Genomic DNA, 15,588 nt, shown 5'->3' on the forward strand with positions numbered 1-15,588 from the left:
GTGTCACTAAAATGTATTGCCCGCATAGGGCCCAAAAAAAGCTACAGCCAGACCTGTAGCCCATTATTTTTCAAACCTAGCAAAAAAAGATTATGAAGTTATGGCCAGGTGCACATCACAAGAAGTTACAGGCAAAAATGTTGAATTTACAATCCATGTCATCAAGCAAACACTCGACACAGGTGCGCTTCCTTGTTTATATCCAGACACTGGTGCAACGTGATTGGCTAGTTTCCAGCGCATCATGATATTACTGGTCCATGTTGCAGTCAATCTTCCGGTAAGGCAGACCCAGTTTGTGTCACTATCAGGAAATAGACGTGTTTTCAATTCACACATTGTTAATGAAGATCATTCGTTAGTCAAATGAAACCAGTAACTAAAATGGGTGCTGTAGTTCTGGTGCTATTTACAATCGGTGCTTTTATCAGTCCAGTTAAATCTCTGGACAATGGTCTCGCGCTCAAGCCTACAATGGGTTGGCTACATTGGGAGAGATTCATGTGCAATGTCGACTGTGACACGGACCCCAATAATTGCATCAGGTATGACATCTGGCTTCACCCTCAACTCTACACGTACATTTAAATGTTTCAGACTCAGTCAAACATAGAAGGCAAGGGAAACACAATTAACAGGATGGGTATAATTTTGTGGCACGTTCCAACGGGAATCTGTTCCAAAAACTTCGTAAAGTAGAATGCCAACAAACAACGCATACAAAGTAGCATGATCAATCCACCTAGCTAACTAGCTGCCGAATAGCCATCAACTCACCACGTAGCTTATTCTTAATGTTTGTCCATAGGCTACCAGAGTGAGGACAGACATTTTTCGAAATAAACTTTGGTAGTGAAAAACTTAATGAAATAGCGGGTAGGGCGTGGGCTATCTTATTCTGCCGCTATACAACTATGAATGCGTTGTTTGTTGGCAGCCTTGTTATTTACGACGTTTTTGCAACAGATTCCTGTTGGAACGTTCCACAAAGTATAACCACCCTAATTGACAACACTAAACTAGCTTAGACCATTTTGATGACCGCTCAATTCAAACTCCTAGCAGGAAGTAGAGTAACAGTAGGCGGTGAGTGGGATGGTTGTACATTCCTCAGGTATAAATGGCCTCACACGTTCACTGTTACTTCATTGACACATTGAAGAATAGTTAATATCACAATATGAACTGGCTAATAGTTTCCTCTGTCTGTCCCTGATCTCTGTGCTGCTAGTGAGAATCTCTACATGCAGATGGCAGATGTGATGGTGACGGAAGGCTGGAAGGAGGCTGGCTACGAGTATGTCTGCATCGATGACTGTTGGCCCAGCCACCAACGTGACGCCAAGGGACGCCTTCAGGCAGACCCGAAGCGGTTCCCCAGAGGCATCAAGAAACTGGCCGACTATGTGAGTGTATAGGCTACAGAGAGGTCGTGCTCATTAGGTCACACATGTACAAAAAAAGAATAATAATTTTGCAATGGAAAATTAGAACAATTATTTTTGGGCCATTTTATTTGGTTTCATGTCTACTGACCATGAACCAGTTGTTGAGGGACAACGTATATTATCCACATGCAGTTGGTGATGCACTGCTTATGTCAGCTCTAACTCCAATGTTTTCTAGTTCCCAGTGCTTTTCTATCACACACTGTGTCACTTTAACACAACAAACAGAAACATGTCCTTCCTCGAGTGATAACCTACCCAATGGGACTGTAAGGTTATGTGGTTTACTAATTAGATCATCCACCTTGCTAAGAGTGACACATAACTATGAGCAAACAGAATGGAATATTGCTATTACCATGGTGCTAAACTACCAAAGGTTTCAAAACCCTCTGAAGTGCCATGAAAATGTGGTTTGGTAATACAACATCGCCATCTACTGGTTTCAACTGTAAGGGTCCACTTTGTTCATGGATTTTGGCCTACAGGACAAACCTTTTCTAAAAGCCTTATTGTAAGATTGTTATTTGTGATTGGTTATACAGGTTCATTCCAAGGGTCTCAAGTTGGGGATCTATGCTGATTTGGGAACCTTTACATGTGGAGGCTTTCCAGGGAGCATGGGATACTACGACATTGACGCTCAGACCTTTGCTGATTGGGGTGTGGATCTGCTCAAATTTGATGGGTGCTACATGAAGTGGACTTTACTGGGAGAAGGTGATGTATATATTAAATGTCATGCTACAAAACTACTAATTCAACAGCTCAAAAGCCTTTCAGATTAAATTACGTTTCATGAATTGAATAGAGAATGATTGATTGGTAACACCCGAAACCCTATAATTACTGCTGTGTGACCTTTTTTCCCCCCAGGTTACACAAACATGTCAATAGCACTGAACCAAACTGGGAGAAGTATCCTGTACTCCTGTGAGTGGCCACTGTATGAGTGGCCACACCATCAGGTAAGAAAGAGTGAGGTGGTAAATGCCTTTATTCCTAGCATTCCTTCAGTTCGTTGGCTAATGAAAATGCTAAATATACCTGAAACTGAATTGATTTCATCTTAGTCAGGAGGATTCATTCATGGTTCATTTTGCATTGATTGTGTCCCACCATGTCAATGATGTACTCACAGCCAGACTATGCTGCCATACGGAAGGCCTGTAACCACTGGCGCAACTTTGCGGATGTGTATGACTCCTGGGACAGTGTGAAGACCATCTTGGACTGGACTGCGGACCATCAGGATGTCATTGTCCCAGCGGCTGGGCCTGGGGGCTGGAATGACCCTGACATGGTACTGTGGCGGTTCCACTTTTCGCTATGGATAAGGGGTTGGGGCCAATTCATCCATTGTTTTCTATGGGGAATGTTTCAGTGAACTTCCTCAATTGACCAATCCAATCCTGCTACTCAGTTGATGGCGTTCAGTGAAACAGTAAAACTAGTGTGAGTAATGATTAATCATCAACTCCTCACCTTACTCACACCAGCTGTTCCTGCCATAACCCATGTACTTTGTCTGAATAGTATGTCTGATTGACATTGACGGTGTTCCTTCCTCAGCTGGTGATTGGAAACTTTGGCCTGAGTCACGCCCAACAGGAGTCTCAGATGGCATTGTGGGCCATCATGGCCTCCCCTCTGCTGATGTCCAATGACCTGAGAGACATCTGCCCCCGGTCCAAGCAGCTGCTGCAGAACACAAGGATCATCGCCATCAGTCAGGACCCACTGGGCAGGCAGGGCTATCGCACCGCCAAGGTAGTACACCTCTACTTTGTCACTCACTGGGGATATTTCATGGTAATGCACAATGGAGAATACTATTACCGCCACACATAAAACAAACAGGGCATATGCAACTTCTGTTGTGCAGTACCAAATCCTACTTTAAATGTGACTACTCGGTGCTAGTACAGTTCAATACAACACTGAACCAAAATATAAATGCAACATTTAAAGTGTTGGTTCCATGTTTCATGAGCTGAAATAAAAGATCCCAGAAATTGTCCATAAGCACAAAAAGCTTATTTGTCTAAAATGTTGTGCCCAAATATGTTTACATCCCTGTTAATGAGCATTTCTCCTTTGCCAAGATCCATCCTCCTGACAGGTGTGGCATTTCAGTACACAGGTGCACCTTGTGCAGGGGACAATAAAAAGTCACTCTAAAATGTGCTGTTTTGTCACACAACACAATGCCACAGATATCTAAAGTTTTGAGGGAGGCTGCATTTGGCTGACTACAGGAATTTCCACCAGAGCTGTTGCCAGAGAATTGCATGTTCATTTCCCTACCATAAGCCTCCTCCAACATCGTTTTAGAGAATTTGGCAGTACATCCAACCGGCCTCACAACCGCATACCATGTGTAACCACACCAGCCCAGGACCTCCACATCTGGCTTCTTCACCTGGGAGATTGTCTGAGACAGCTGATGAAACTGTGTTTTCACAAACAAAGAATTTATGCACAAACTGTCAGAAAGTCTCAGGGTAGCTCATCTGCATGCTTGTTGTCCTCACCAAGGTCTTGACCACCTGAATGCAGTTCGGCATCGTAAGCGACTATGTGAAGAAATGCTCACCTTCGATGGCCACTGGCACGCTGGAGTAGTGTTCTCTTCACAGATTAATCTCTGTTTCAACTGTACCGAGCATATGGCAGACAGCGTGTATGGCGTCGTGTGGGAGAGCAGTTTGCTGATGTCAACGTTGTGAACAGAGTGCCCCATGGTGACAGTGGGGTTATAGTATGGGCAGGCATAAGCTACCGACAATTATCGATGGCAATTTTAATGCATAGAGACGCCATGACGAGATCCTGAGAACCCTTGTCGTGTCATTCATCCGCTGCCATCACCATGTTTCAGCATAATGTACAGCCCCATGTTGCAAAGCTTTGTACACATTTCCTATAAGCTGAAAATGGCCTGCATACTCACCGGACATGTCACCAATTGAGCATCTTTGGGATGCTCTGGTTTGATGTGTACGACAGCGTGTTTCAGTTTCCATCATTATCCAGCAACTTCGCACAGCCATTGAAGAGCAGTAGGACAACATTCCACAGGCCACAATCAACAGCCTGATCAACTCTATGTGAAGGAGATGTGTTGCGCTGCATGAGGCAAATGGTGGTCACACCAGATACTGACTTTTAAGGGTATATGTGACCAACCGATGCGTATTTGTATTCCCAGTCATGTGAAATCCATAGATTAGGGCCCATTTTTTAAATTTGATTTCAACTGACTGATTTCCTTAAATGAACTGTAACACAGTAAAATCTTTGTTGCATGTTGTGTTTTATATTTTTGTTCAGTGTAATAATGGTAAAATACCCTTATGCAGCTACACTATCACAGAGCCTAATCAAACTCAAAAAGCCTGAAACTCCAAAGAAATAACATCTAACATCATGCATTCACTATAAATTGCCAACTCTGAAACCATATGGCATTCATCTGTAGCCGCATAAAATATTTACTTTCCCCCAATGATCAACACCACCGATGCCGGTAACACACATAGCTGGGTTGGTTGTTTAGCGACACAACAGTCACGTGGCGAACTATGGGGCAATACAGACGGGGTTGGCTTCGACTGTTGACATAGTGCCTTGCGAAAGTATTCGGCCCCCTTGAACTTTGCGACCTTTTGCCACATTTCAGGCTTCAAACATAAAGATATAAAACTATTTTTTTGTGAAGAATCAACAACAAGTGGGACACAATCATGAAGTGGAACGACATTTATTGGATATTTCAAACTTTTCTAACAAATCAAAAACTGAAAAATTGGGCGTGCAAAATTATTCAGCCCCCTTTAAGTTAATACTTTGTAGCGCCACCTTTTGCTGCGATTACAGCTGTAAGTCGCTTGGGGTATGTCTATCAGTTTTGCACATCGAGAGACTGCCATTTTTTCCCATTCCTCCTTGCAAAACAGCTCGAGCTCAGTGAGGTTGGATGGAGAGCATTTGAACAGCAGTTTTCAGTTCTTTCCACAGATTCTCGATTGGATTCAGGTCTGGACTTTGACTTGGCCATTCTAACACCTGGATATGTTTATTTTTGAACCATTCCATTGTAGATTTTGCTTTATGTTTTGGATCATTGTCTTGTTGGAAGACAAATCTCTGTCCCAGTCTCAGGTCTTTTGCAGACTCCATCAGGTTTTCTTCCAGAATGGTCCTGTATTTGGCTCCATCCATCTTCCCATCAATTTTAACCATCTTCCCTGTCCCTGCTGAAGAAAAGCAGGCCCAAACCATGATGCTGCCACCACCATGTTTGACAGTGGGGATGGTATGTTCAGCTGTGTTGCTTTTACGCCAAACATAACGTTTTGCATTGTTGCCAAAAAGTTCAATTTTGGTTTCATCTGACCAGAGCACCTTCTTCCACATGTTTGGTGTGTCTCCCAGGTGGCTTGTGGCAAACTTTAAACAACACTTTTTATGGATATCTTTAAGAAATGGCTTTCTTCTTGCCACTCTTCCATAAAGGCCAGATTTGTGCAATATACGACTGATTGTTGTCCTATGGACAGAGTCTCCCACCTCAGCTGTAGATCTCTGCAGTTCATCCAGAGTGATCATGGGCCTCTTGGCTGCATCTCTGATCAGTCTTCTCCTTGTATGAGCTGAAAGTTGAGGGACGGCCAGGTCTTGGTAGATTTGCAGTGGTCTGATACTCCTTCCATTTCAATATTATCGCTTGCACAGTGTTCCTTGGGATGTTTAAAGCTTGGGAAATCTTTTTGTATCCAAATCCGGCTTTAAACTTCTTCACAACAGTATCTCGGACCTGCCTGGTGTGTTCCTTGTTCTTCATGATGCTCTCTGCGCTTTTAACGGACCTCTGAGACTATCACAGTGCAGGTGCATTTATACGGAGACTTGATTACACACAGGTGGATTGTATTTATCCTCATTAGTCATTTAGGTCAACATTGGATCATTCAGAGATCCTCACTGAACTTCTGGAGAGAGTTTGCTGCACTGAAAGTAAAGGGGCTGAATAATTTTGCACGCCCAATTTTTCAGTTTTTGATTTGTTAAAAAAGTTTGAAATATCCAATAAATATCGTTCCACTTCATGATTGTGTCCCACTTGTTGTTGATGCTTCACAAAAAAATACAGTTTTATATCTTTGTTTGAAGCCTGAAATGTGGCAAAAGGTCGCAAAGTTCAAGGGGGCCGAATACTTTCGCAAGGCACTGTATAAACTATATTTAGCCTGTGTTCATTGAAAACATAAATACATTTGCACAATTAACACTTGTGTCTCAAATACATCGTTAGTTGTTTAGCTAGTGAGTTTTTGCCATATTAGCGTAGATATGACATCGATTCGCTACATGGTCGGTCAGCCAACCAACCCAGCTTGAGACCCTTCTGAGTGATCTCTTTGTATATACCCCATCTACTGGCCATATGCAAGACTGATCACTGATCATCATCTGTAGCTTATGTTGTAGTAGTTACAGTTGAAGTCGGAAGTTTACTTGCACCTAGGTTGGAGTCACTAAAACTAGTTTTTCAACCACTCCACAAATTTCTTTACATACACTAAGTTGGCTGTGCCTTTTAAACAGCTTGGAAAATCTTCTGATAGGCTAATTGCCATCATTTGAGTCAATTGGAGGTGTACTTGTATCTCAAGGCCTACCTTCAAACTCAGTGCTTCTTTTTGCTTTACGGCATGGGAAAAATCTAAAGAAATCAGCCAATACCCCAGGAAAAAAATTGTAGACCTCCACAAGTCTGGTTCATCCTTGGGAGCAATTTCCAAATGCCTGAAGGTACCACGTTCATCTGTACAAATAATAGTACGCAAGTATAAATACCATGGCACCACGCATCCGTCATACCGCTCAGGAAGGAGACGCGTTCTGTCTCCTAGAGATGAACGTACTTTGGTGCAAAAACTGCAAATCAATCCCAGAGCAGCAAAGGACCTTGTGAAGATGCTGGAGGAAACGGGTACAAAAGTATCTATATCCACAGTAAAATGAGTCCTATGTCGTCATAACCTGAAAGGCCACTCAGCAAGGAAGAAGCCACTGCTCCAAAACCGCCATAAAAATGCCAGGAGATGGTTTGCAACTGCACATGGGGACAAAGATTGTACATTTTGGAGAAATGTTCTCTGGTCTGATGAAACAAAAATAGAACTGTTTGGCTGTAATAACCATCGTTATGTTTGGAGGTAAAAGGGGGAGGCTTGCAAGCCAAAGAACACCATCCCAACCGTGAAGTACAGGGGTGGCAGCATTATGTTGTGGGGGTGCTTTGCTGTAGGAGGGACTAGTGCACTTCACAAAATAGATGGCATCATGAGGGAGGAAAAGTATGTGGATATATTGAAGCAACATCTCAAGACATCAGTCAGGAAGTTAAAGCTTGGTGGCAAATGGGTCTTCCAAATGGACAATGACCCCAAGCATAGTTCCAAAGTTGTGGCAAAATAGCTTAAGGACAACAAAGTCAAGGTATTGGAGTGGCCATCACAAAGCCCTGACCTCAATCCTATATCAAATGTGTGGGCAGAACTGAAAAAGCATGTGCAAGCAAGGCCTACAAACCTGACTTAGTTACCCCAGCTCTGTCAGGAGGAATGGGCCAAAATTCACCCAACTTATTGTGGGAAGCTTGTAGAAGGCTACCTGAAACGTTTGACCCACATTAAACTATTTAAAGGCAATGCTACCAAATACTAATTGAGTGTGTGTACATTTCTGACCCACTGGGAATGTGATGAAAGCTGAAATAAATCCAGAATACTATTATTCTGACATTTCACATTCTTAAAATAAAGTGGTGATCGTAACTGACTTGAGATGGAGTTTTTACTAGGATTAAATGTCAGGAATTGTGAAAAACTGAGTTTAAATGTACTCCGCATTGCGTCGTGCTTAAGGTATACGGTCTGATATACCACGGCTTTCAGCCAATCAGCATTCAGGGCTCGAACCACCCAGTTTATAATCTGAAATCAGGCTGTTGAAACTAACCTGACTGTTGATTGACAGGTGGACAGTTTCGAGGTGTGGGAAAGACACCTGTCTGGTGGCCGGTTGGCTCTGGCAGTGATGAACAAGCAGGAGATCGGTGGACCCCGAGGCTTCCCCCTCACCCTGGCCACGCTGCCTAGCTGGAAGATCTGCCACCCAAAGTGTAATGTCACCCAGGTCCTGCCCAGCTACAAGGAGCTGGGGGTCCAGACCCTCCTCAGTAAACTTGTGGTGGTGGTCAACCCTTCTGGCACAGCACTGCTGACTGTCACCCCCATTTAAGTGTGACTTCAACACCCAATGGCAATTATGGAAGGACATGCCCACCGTGAACAGTTCTTTAGTATGGTGTAGCAGACAAGCATATGGGCCCTGGCCCTCACCCAGCACTGATTGAAATGCACAGGATTTATGAGCACTTTAATTCACAGCAAGTTACGTTTCTTATTATGATTATTCTAGATAGTGTGCTTATTTGCCAAAGAGCCATGTATATGCTCACCTTTGAATATGTTATTTAGTTGGTGTGCTTCCCTTGAATTCTTAGAGATTTTTCATTATTTTAAGTGTGGAATGTGTTAGTAATTGTCCATGTTTTGTATGCTAATTGATCTGGTCACAAAGAGATTTGCTGGATGGCAGACACCTGAATGTTCAGATATCAAAAATCAGTAGTACTGTAACAATTTTTCCTGATTTGAAATAACTGTTACTTTGTGAGAATGTTTGGAAATGTTCACATTTAATTAAAGTGGCAATCTGGAATTCAAACAAAACCAAAGCCATCAACCTGCCACATTTTTGGTAAGCTTCGGGATGGGGCTGGAAAAACATTACCACTTAAATTTACGGTAACACTTCACAACCAGTGTTATAACATGGTCATAACGGGATCATAACATTGTCATGACCCATATTTACACCTGTTGTGACATTTTTATGGCTGGTTATGACACTTGCATAAGTGTAAAAACCCACATTTACTCAAATGTTTTTTCCCTGCCAAGAAGTCCTTCGGAATTCTTTAGTCACTTTTTTTTCTTCATATTTTAGAAAACACTGACTAAAAAAATGCTTTTTGAAAGTGTCTGACCATAATATGCCCTTATGTCAAGAGGGTGTCTTTGTCCTGCATTCATCCCAGTCATCAGCAAGTGTTGGGGTCGGTGCAGGTCTGACAATGTGTGCGCAATTTAATCAATTTTAATTTAATTAAAAATTATAGTACACATACTATTGACAAGTAGGCTATATGGTGTAATGGAATGTTTTGCCTTGTGTGGTAGGTGTCATAACCAGCCATAAAATAATGCAATGTATCAAACTTATGATGCTGGGTGTCCACAAATTTCCACAGGCAAGGACTGATATCGAAATTATTGTTTTAAAGCTTTCTTTGCTCTACCCTAGTTAGCATTGGCTGGCGAAACTGCCAACTTCCTTCAAACTACACAGGAAAAAATTGTATCCGTGTGTTCATCTGACTCTGGTTAAGTAGAACAAGGGCTTTAATCCCAAAATCTCACCGTACCGCTTTAACCTTATTTTGGGTTATCACTTCAATATACGTACACACACTAGATATGGGACCCCACCATTGTAAAAATATTTGAAGTTATAGAAATGCATTTATTACATTTCTAAATGTGAGCTAAACAAGAATGTATACAAACATTCCTAAAGTATAATTTGATATTAATGTAAGCATACAACAAATATACTTAAATACATGCAATTGTCCTTGAAACATTATTAGTCCATTCATTCCTATGGAGGACTGCTCCTACTAGGGAGTGCCAATATGGCCGATCAGTGTCTTCAAAGCCTCTCAATGGCCAATACATAGCGTCAGCATTCTAGGGTTTATATACATAATTCGGTTCTGATGGGGTGAGACTGTTGTACTAAGCCCATGAGGATACGATTCAGGCATGGTTATTCGCTAGTGTGTTTATACTGATGTGCTTCAACCACTCTTGGAAAAGTTAAGTTGTAAATTCTGGAATGGCCAATTACATCTTCATATCCACCAACTGTAATTGCCATCACTCTTGCAATTACCACCAAGGTACAGTTAAGGAGAGATGAGACATCTGGTACAATTTTAATACATTTATTGGGGGGGAAAATAAGTCCATCCAATAGATTGACCCACAGCCTAGAACTGGATGACCTGGCCCTGAAAGGAGACAAAAAACAAGGTTATAAGGCAACTCAGATATTCAACCAGCACATTGAAACTATTTACCTTTCCACAATTAAAAATACAAAACACCCCTTCTGAATCCAATCACATCGACAACTTGTTAACATTCATTAGGGCATATCTAAAATCCAAACAATTCAAGAGCTGCACACGTTTGGCCAGAGAGGGCCTTCAGACTGCTATTGTCAATTCCTCTCCAGGCTGTCTAACAACCCCTGAGTTCAGAGGAAGCATGCATTTTTGTAATTGACTAAATGTTCTATAGAGCAACGATTTAAAGTGGAAGAGCTCCGAGGTGTATCAAGGATAGTTGAACATTGTCAAATGTCACCGATAACATTAAACGTCATTTAGATGTCCAGAAACCATAGACCCCACAAAGGCAACTCTGGGCCTTGAAGCCAGTTCCACTACATTTTTACATTGTTCCCCTCGAACCAAGGATAGATTTAGACCTGAGACACCAGGTGGGTGCAATTAATGATCAGGCAGAGCATAAAAAAACAGCAGGCCCTGGACCTTGTAGGGTAAGAGTTGAACACCCCTGGTACAGTACATTCAGAAAGTATTCAGACCCATTGACTTTATTCTTATTCTAAAATTGATTCAAATTGTTTCCCCCCTCATCAATCTACAAACAATACGCCATAATGACAAATTTAAAAAAGATCTCATTTAATTCTCACATTAAAAATAAACTGAAATATCACATTACCATAAGTATTCAGACCCTTACTTTCCAAATGCACTATACATACACACATTGCTTTTCATGGCTGTGGAACAAATACACAACCCATCCCACATGCAGAATAAACACGGGCCAGGAACATCTGTGATGCACTGTTGATTTTGTAGAGTTTGTGCTTACCTTTCTCTTCTTGTCACCTCCCAGCTCAAAGTGCTTGCATCTCTTGATGGGCACCATTCTCTTGGCCCTGCAGTTGGGCTCCACACACTCCAGCCTCAACACGATCTTCTTTGTGGTCTTGGCCTGAGGAGAGAATACAATGTTACCACAGTCCAGGATCCATGCACACATGACACAAGGCAGCGGCATTCTGATGATCTAGCCCTCTCTTGAAGTGTGTTCTCGTTCACTCCCCGTCATGCATTAAATGGCTAGAGGAAGTTTCCACCCATTCCTTTCAAATCCATGAGGGGGCGCTTGAGGGCAAAATATGGAAAAGGGGTGGACAATCAGAGAGTTGCCCGTGTTTCTCAATTCCAGAGCTCAAAATTCTACCCCTTAACACCTTTTCATTTTCTGGAGCGTAAAAAGATTGTCAATACTGTATTTTATGTAGGTGCAGAAGTAAAGGAGAAATAAAGTGTTCATTAATCAAGTTGTCTGAGGTTTACCTATAACCTTGCCACGGAAGAGACACAGCAGGGCCTCAAACCATCTCAGTTTTCTCTAGCAGACACCTTAGGAAAGGACAAAGCCACTACAGGCCAAGCCTCGCTGACAATGGCCTGCACAAATAGTACACATTTGTAAGGTATATCAGTGGTTCAACTCTTTTCCTTGAGTAATCAACAGTACATGTACAGGTGAAGTCGAAGTTTACATACACCATAGCCAAATACATTTAAACTCAGTTTCACAATTCCTGACATTTAATCCTAAAAACAATTCCCTGTCTTAGGTCAGTTAGGGTCACCACTTTATTTTTAAAATGTGAAATGTCAGAATAATAATAATAGAGAGAACTATTTATTTCAGCTTTCATCACATTCCCAGTGGGTCAGAAGTTTACATACACTCAATTAGTATTTTGTAGCATTGCCTTTAAATGATTTAACTTGGGTCAAACGTTTCAGGTAGCCTTCCACAAACTTCCCACAATAAGTTGGATGAATTTTGGCCCATTCCTCCTGACAGAGCTGGTGTAACCGAGTCGGGTCAGGCCTCCTTGCTCGCACACGCTTTTTCAGGTTCTGCCCACACATTTTCTATAGGATTGAGGTCAGGGCTTTGTGATGGCTACTCCAATACCTTGACTTTGTTGTCCCGTAAGCCATTTTGCCACAACTTTAGAAGTATGCTTGGGGTCATTGTCCATTTGGAAGACCCATTTGCCACCAAGCTTTAACTTCCTGACTGATGTCTTGAGATGTTGCCTCAATATACCCACGTATTTTTCTTGCTCGTGATGCCATCTATTTTGTGACGTGCACCAGTTCCTCTTGCAGCAAAGCATCCCCACAACATGATGCTGCCACCCCCGCGCTTCACGGTTGGGATGGTGTTCTTGGCCTTGCAAGCCTCCCCCTTTGTCCTCCAAACATAACGATGGCCATTACGGCCAAACAGTTCTATTTTTGTTTCATCAGACCAGAGGACATTTCTCCAAAAAGTACGGTCTTTGTCCCCATGTGCAGTTGCAAACCGTAGTCTGGCTTTTTTATGGCAGTTTTGGAGCAGTGGCTTCTTCCTTGCTGAGTGGCCTTTCAGGTTATGTCGATATAGGACTCGTTTTACTGTGGATATAGATATTTTTTTACCTGTTTCCTACAACATCTTCACAAGGTCATTTGCTGTTGTTCTGGGATTGATTTTCACCTTTTGCAGGAAAGTACGTTAATCTCTAGGAGACAGAACACGTCTCCTTCCTGAGTGGTATGACACCTACATGGTCCCATGGTGTTTATACTTGCGAACTATTGTTTGTACAGATGAACGTGGTACCTTCAGGCATTTGGAAATCCTGAGGTCTTGGCTGATTTCTTTTGATTTTCCCATGATGTAAAGCAAAGAGGCATTGAGTTTGAAAGTAGGCCTTGAAATACATCCACAGGTACACCTCCAGTTGAATCAAATGATGTCAATTAGCCTATCAGAAGCTTCTAAAGCCATGACATCATTTTCTGGAATTTTACAAGCTGTTTAAAGACACAGTCAACTTAGTGTATGTAAAACTTCTGACCCACTGAAATTGAGAGACAGTGAAATAATCTGTCTGTAAACAATTGTTGGAAAAATGACTTGTGTCATGCACAAAGTAGATGTCCTAACCGACTTGGCAAAACTATAGTTTGTTAACAAGAAATTTGTGAAGTGGTTGAAAAACAAGTTTTAATGACTCCAAGCTAAGTGTATGTAATCTTCTGACTTCAACTGTATGCCCAAGACCACCAGGACTACTTAACTGTATTGTTTGGGTTCCTCAAAGATAGAAGTATACCACTGATATAAGGTACCTTTTGGTAATGTATCCAGTACACACAAAGCTTTGCAAGCTTACTTTTTTGCGGAAAATAGGCTTGGTCTGTCCACCGTAACCGGACTGCTTTCTGTCATATCTCCTCTTACCTAAAACACAGATCGTACATCAATTATTTAATTTGTAACACATAGCAGTCCATACTAAATCATATGTTCATCACATCTGCCAATGCTCATATTGAGACAGAAACTCACCCTGTGCGTAGAGGGAATCCTTTCCCTTCTTGTACTGGGTAACTTTGTGAAGCTGGTGTCTCTTGCACTTCTTGCAGTAGGTCCTGCGTGTCTTCGGCACGTTCACCTGAATCACGGATTTAGAATGTATACTGACAAAGTACTGCAGTCTGGTACATTTCAAGTACCTCCTCATTCAAATTGAGTCTCTAGGCTTCACAGCAAATATGCAGCATGGGGGTCAGGTCACTACCATTCAACCTAGGGTGCTACTAGCCGAGGAACACCAACTCCCTTCGCATATCGAGGAAGAGTGGAGTTTGGATATCTGGTCATACAATTTCCCTTCAACAAAATTGAGTCACCAGCAGTTGATATCTGTAAAAATGTAAATTCTGAAAACGCTTACCAGAACCTATATTTGTACTATACAACTGTGGCCTTTCCGCGTGGTGCTGAAATTCATACTTTTAATTTAAAAAACAGCTTTTAATACAAGCTGTGTTTTCCTACATTATTTTATATACAACACCAGAAAATCCACTCCAAGTGATTTTAATTGTGGAAATCTTTTCCAAAGTATTCCCACACATAACAGAGACATACAGTATGTGATTGTATACAAATGTAAGCAAGGTTTATAATTATTCTGTTTTACTATATTAAGCTTCTTACGGTCAATTTGCAGTTGACAAATTATTAGTAATTATGTTCTGGCCCTCCGACCATCCGCTCGTCGCGCAGCTGAATTTAGGTGATGATCCCTGATACAAGTTAACTGAGTAGCTAAGTGTTTCTCAGGTAGGCCAAGAGCCTTTTCACCATCTATGTGGCATTTTTGTTCCAACGACTACATGTACATACGTTTAGTGTTGTTGACTCAAAAAGTTGTATAAACACCTCTACCAACAATCCATTTGCGAAAGGCTTTGGTGTGAGCAGCTAGCTCCATCGTTACACAACAGGATCTCCTTGATAGCACGCAACATTGGGCAGCACTACTTGGTAGTTATAATGCATTTGCTATGATTACAACTTTGAAAGGTATTTGCCAGGGATGCATTTATAAAATGTTAACACCATTATATTGCCAAGAACACAGTAATAAGGGCAATTTCAATAAGAGACTGCCATTAACTAGCTAGGAAGTTAGCGATACAATCACCGTAGCCATTCGCTCGAGTTTTGTATATAGGCAACTTTTGCGGGGAGATATACAGATAAAATCATTAATAATGGGATATACATGTCCCTAACCATTGCATTCACACATTGGGTACTTTCAAATGTAACAAGTGAATGTATAGTTTGAAGATTACAGTTGATAGTTTTTTAAAGTCTATTAGTGATTGAGTTTCATACCATGACGACAATCCGATCCAGACGAAAAGAGGAAGGTTGACGCCGGAAGCACTTTTTCATAAAGAACATTGGATACCAATGGGTCCTAATTTTGAACACTGCCACCTTGTGTTTGAGTGTAGAATAGAACCAAGTTGACC

The 15,588-nt window shown here is 41.7% G+C and overlaps 2 protein-coding genes and 1 non-coding gene across 3 annotated transcripts; 1 reads left to right on the forward strand and 2 right to left on the reverse strand.

Annotated features, from left to right (window-relative positions):
• Positions 1-278: 278 nt before the first annotated feature.
• Positions 279-9,710, forward strand: LOC139366407 (galactosidase, alpha). The gene is made up of 7 exons (XM_071103858.1): positions 279-545; positions 1,232-1,406; positions 1,994-2,168; positions 2,325-2,416; positions 2,590-2,751; positions 3,021-3,218; positions 8,496-9,710. The coding sequence occupies exons 1-7, from the start codon at positions 367-369 to the stop codon at positions 8,757-8,759; spliced, it is 1,245 nt and encodes a 414-aa protein (XP_070959959.1). The 5' UTR covers positions 279-366; the 3' UTR covers positions 8,760-9,710.
• Positions 9,711-10,574: 864 nt separating this feature from the next.
• On the reverse strand, positions 10,575-15,532 carry LOC139366408 (large ribosomal subunit protein eL42-like). Its single transcript, XM_071103860.1, has 5 exons — positions 15,449-15,532; positions 14,108-14,213; positions 13,932-13,999; positions 11,555-11,677; positions 10,575-10,656 (listed from the first exon to the last, which is right to left on the reverse strand). The coding sequence occupies exons 1-5, from the start codon at positions 15,515-15,517 to the stop codon at positions 10,636-10,638; spliced, it is 387 nt and encodes a 128-aa protein (XP_070959961.1). The 5' UTR covers positions 15,518-15,532; the 3' UTR covers positions 10,575-10,635.
• Positions 12,029-12,165, reverse strand: LOC139366616 (small nucleolar RNA SNORA9). Its single transcript, XR_011626784.1, has one exon. It is a non-coding gene; the product is annotated as a small nucleolar RNA SNORA9 (small nucleolar RNA).
• Positions 15,533-15,588: the final 56 nt, after the last annotated feature.

The sequence above is a fragment of the Oncorhynchus clarkii genome, chromosome 14 (genome assembly GCF_045791955.1).
Source record: "Oncorhynchus clarkii lewisi isolate Uvic-CL-2024 chromosome 14, UVic_Ocla_1.0, whole genome shotgun sequence".
Lineage (NCBI taxonomy): Eukaryota > Metazoa > Chordata > Actinopteri > Salmoniformes > Salmonidae > Oncorhynchus > Oncorhynchus clarkii.

What these genes read in the sequence shown, in the direction of transcription:
- LOC139366407 (XM_071103858.1), top strand. Translation starts at nt 367, where the DNA reads ATGAAACCAGTAACTAAAATGGGTGCTGTAGTTCTGGTGCTATTTACA. An exon ending in TCAAGAAACTGGCCGACTAT is followed by an intron (nt 1,407 to 1,993) that starts GTGAGTGTATAG and finishes TTGGTTATACAG; the next exon opens with GTTCATTCCAAGGGTCTCAA. An exon ending in GTGGACTTTACTGGGAGAAG is followed by an intron (nt 2,169 to 2,324) that starts GTGATGTATATA and finishes TTTTCCCCCCAG; the next exon opens with GTTACACAAACATGTCAATA.
- LOC139366408 (XM_071103860.1), bottom strand. Translation starts at nt 15,517, where the DNA reads ATGTTCTTTATGAAAAAGTGCTTCCGGCGTCAACCTTCCTCTTTTCGT. An exon ending in GGATTCCCTCTACGCACAGG is followed by an intron (nt 14,000 to 14,107) that starts GTGAGTTTCTGT and finishes TCTGTGTTTTAG; the next exon opens with GTAAGAGGAGATATGACAGA. An exon ending in AGCCTATTTTCCGCAAAAAA is followed by an intron (nt 11,678 to 13,931) that starts GTAAGCTTGCAA and finishes TTCTCTCCTCAG; the next exon opens with GCCAAGACCACAAAGAAGAT.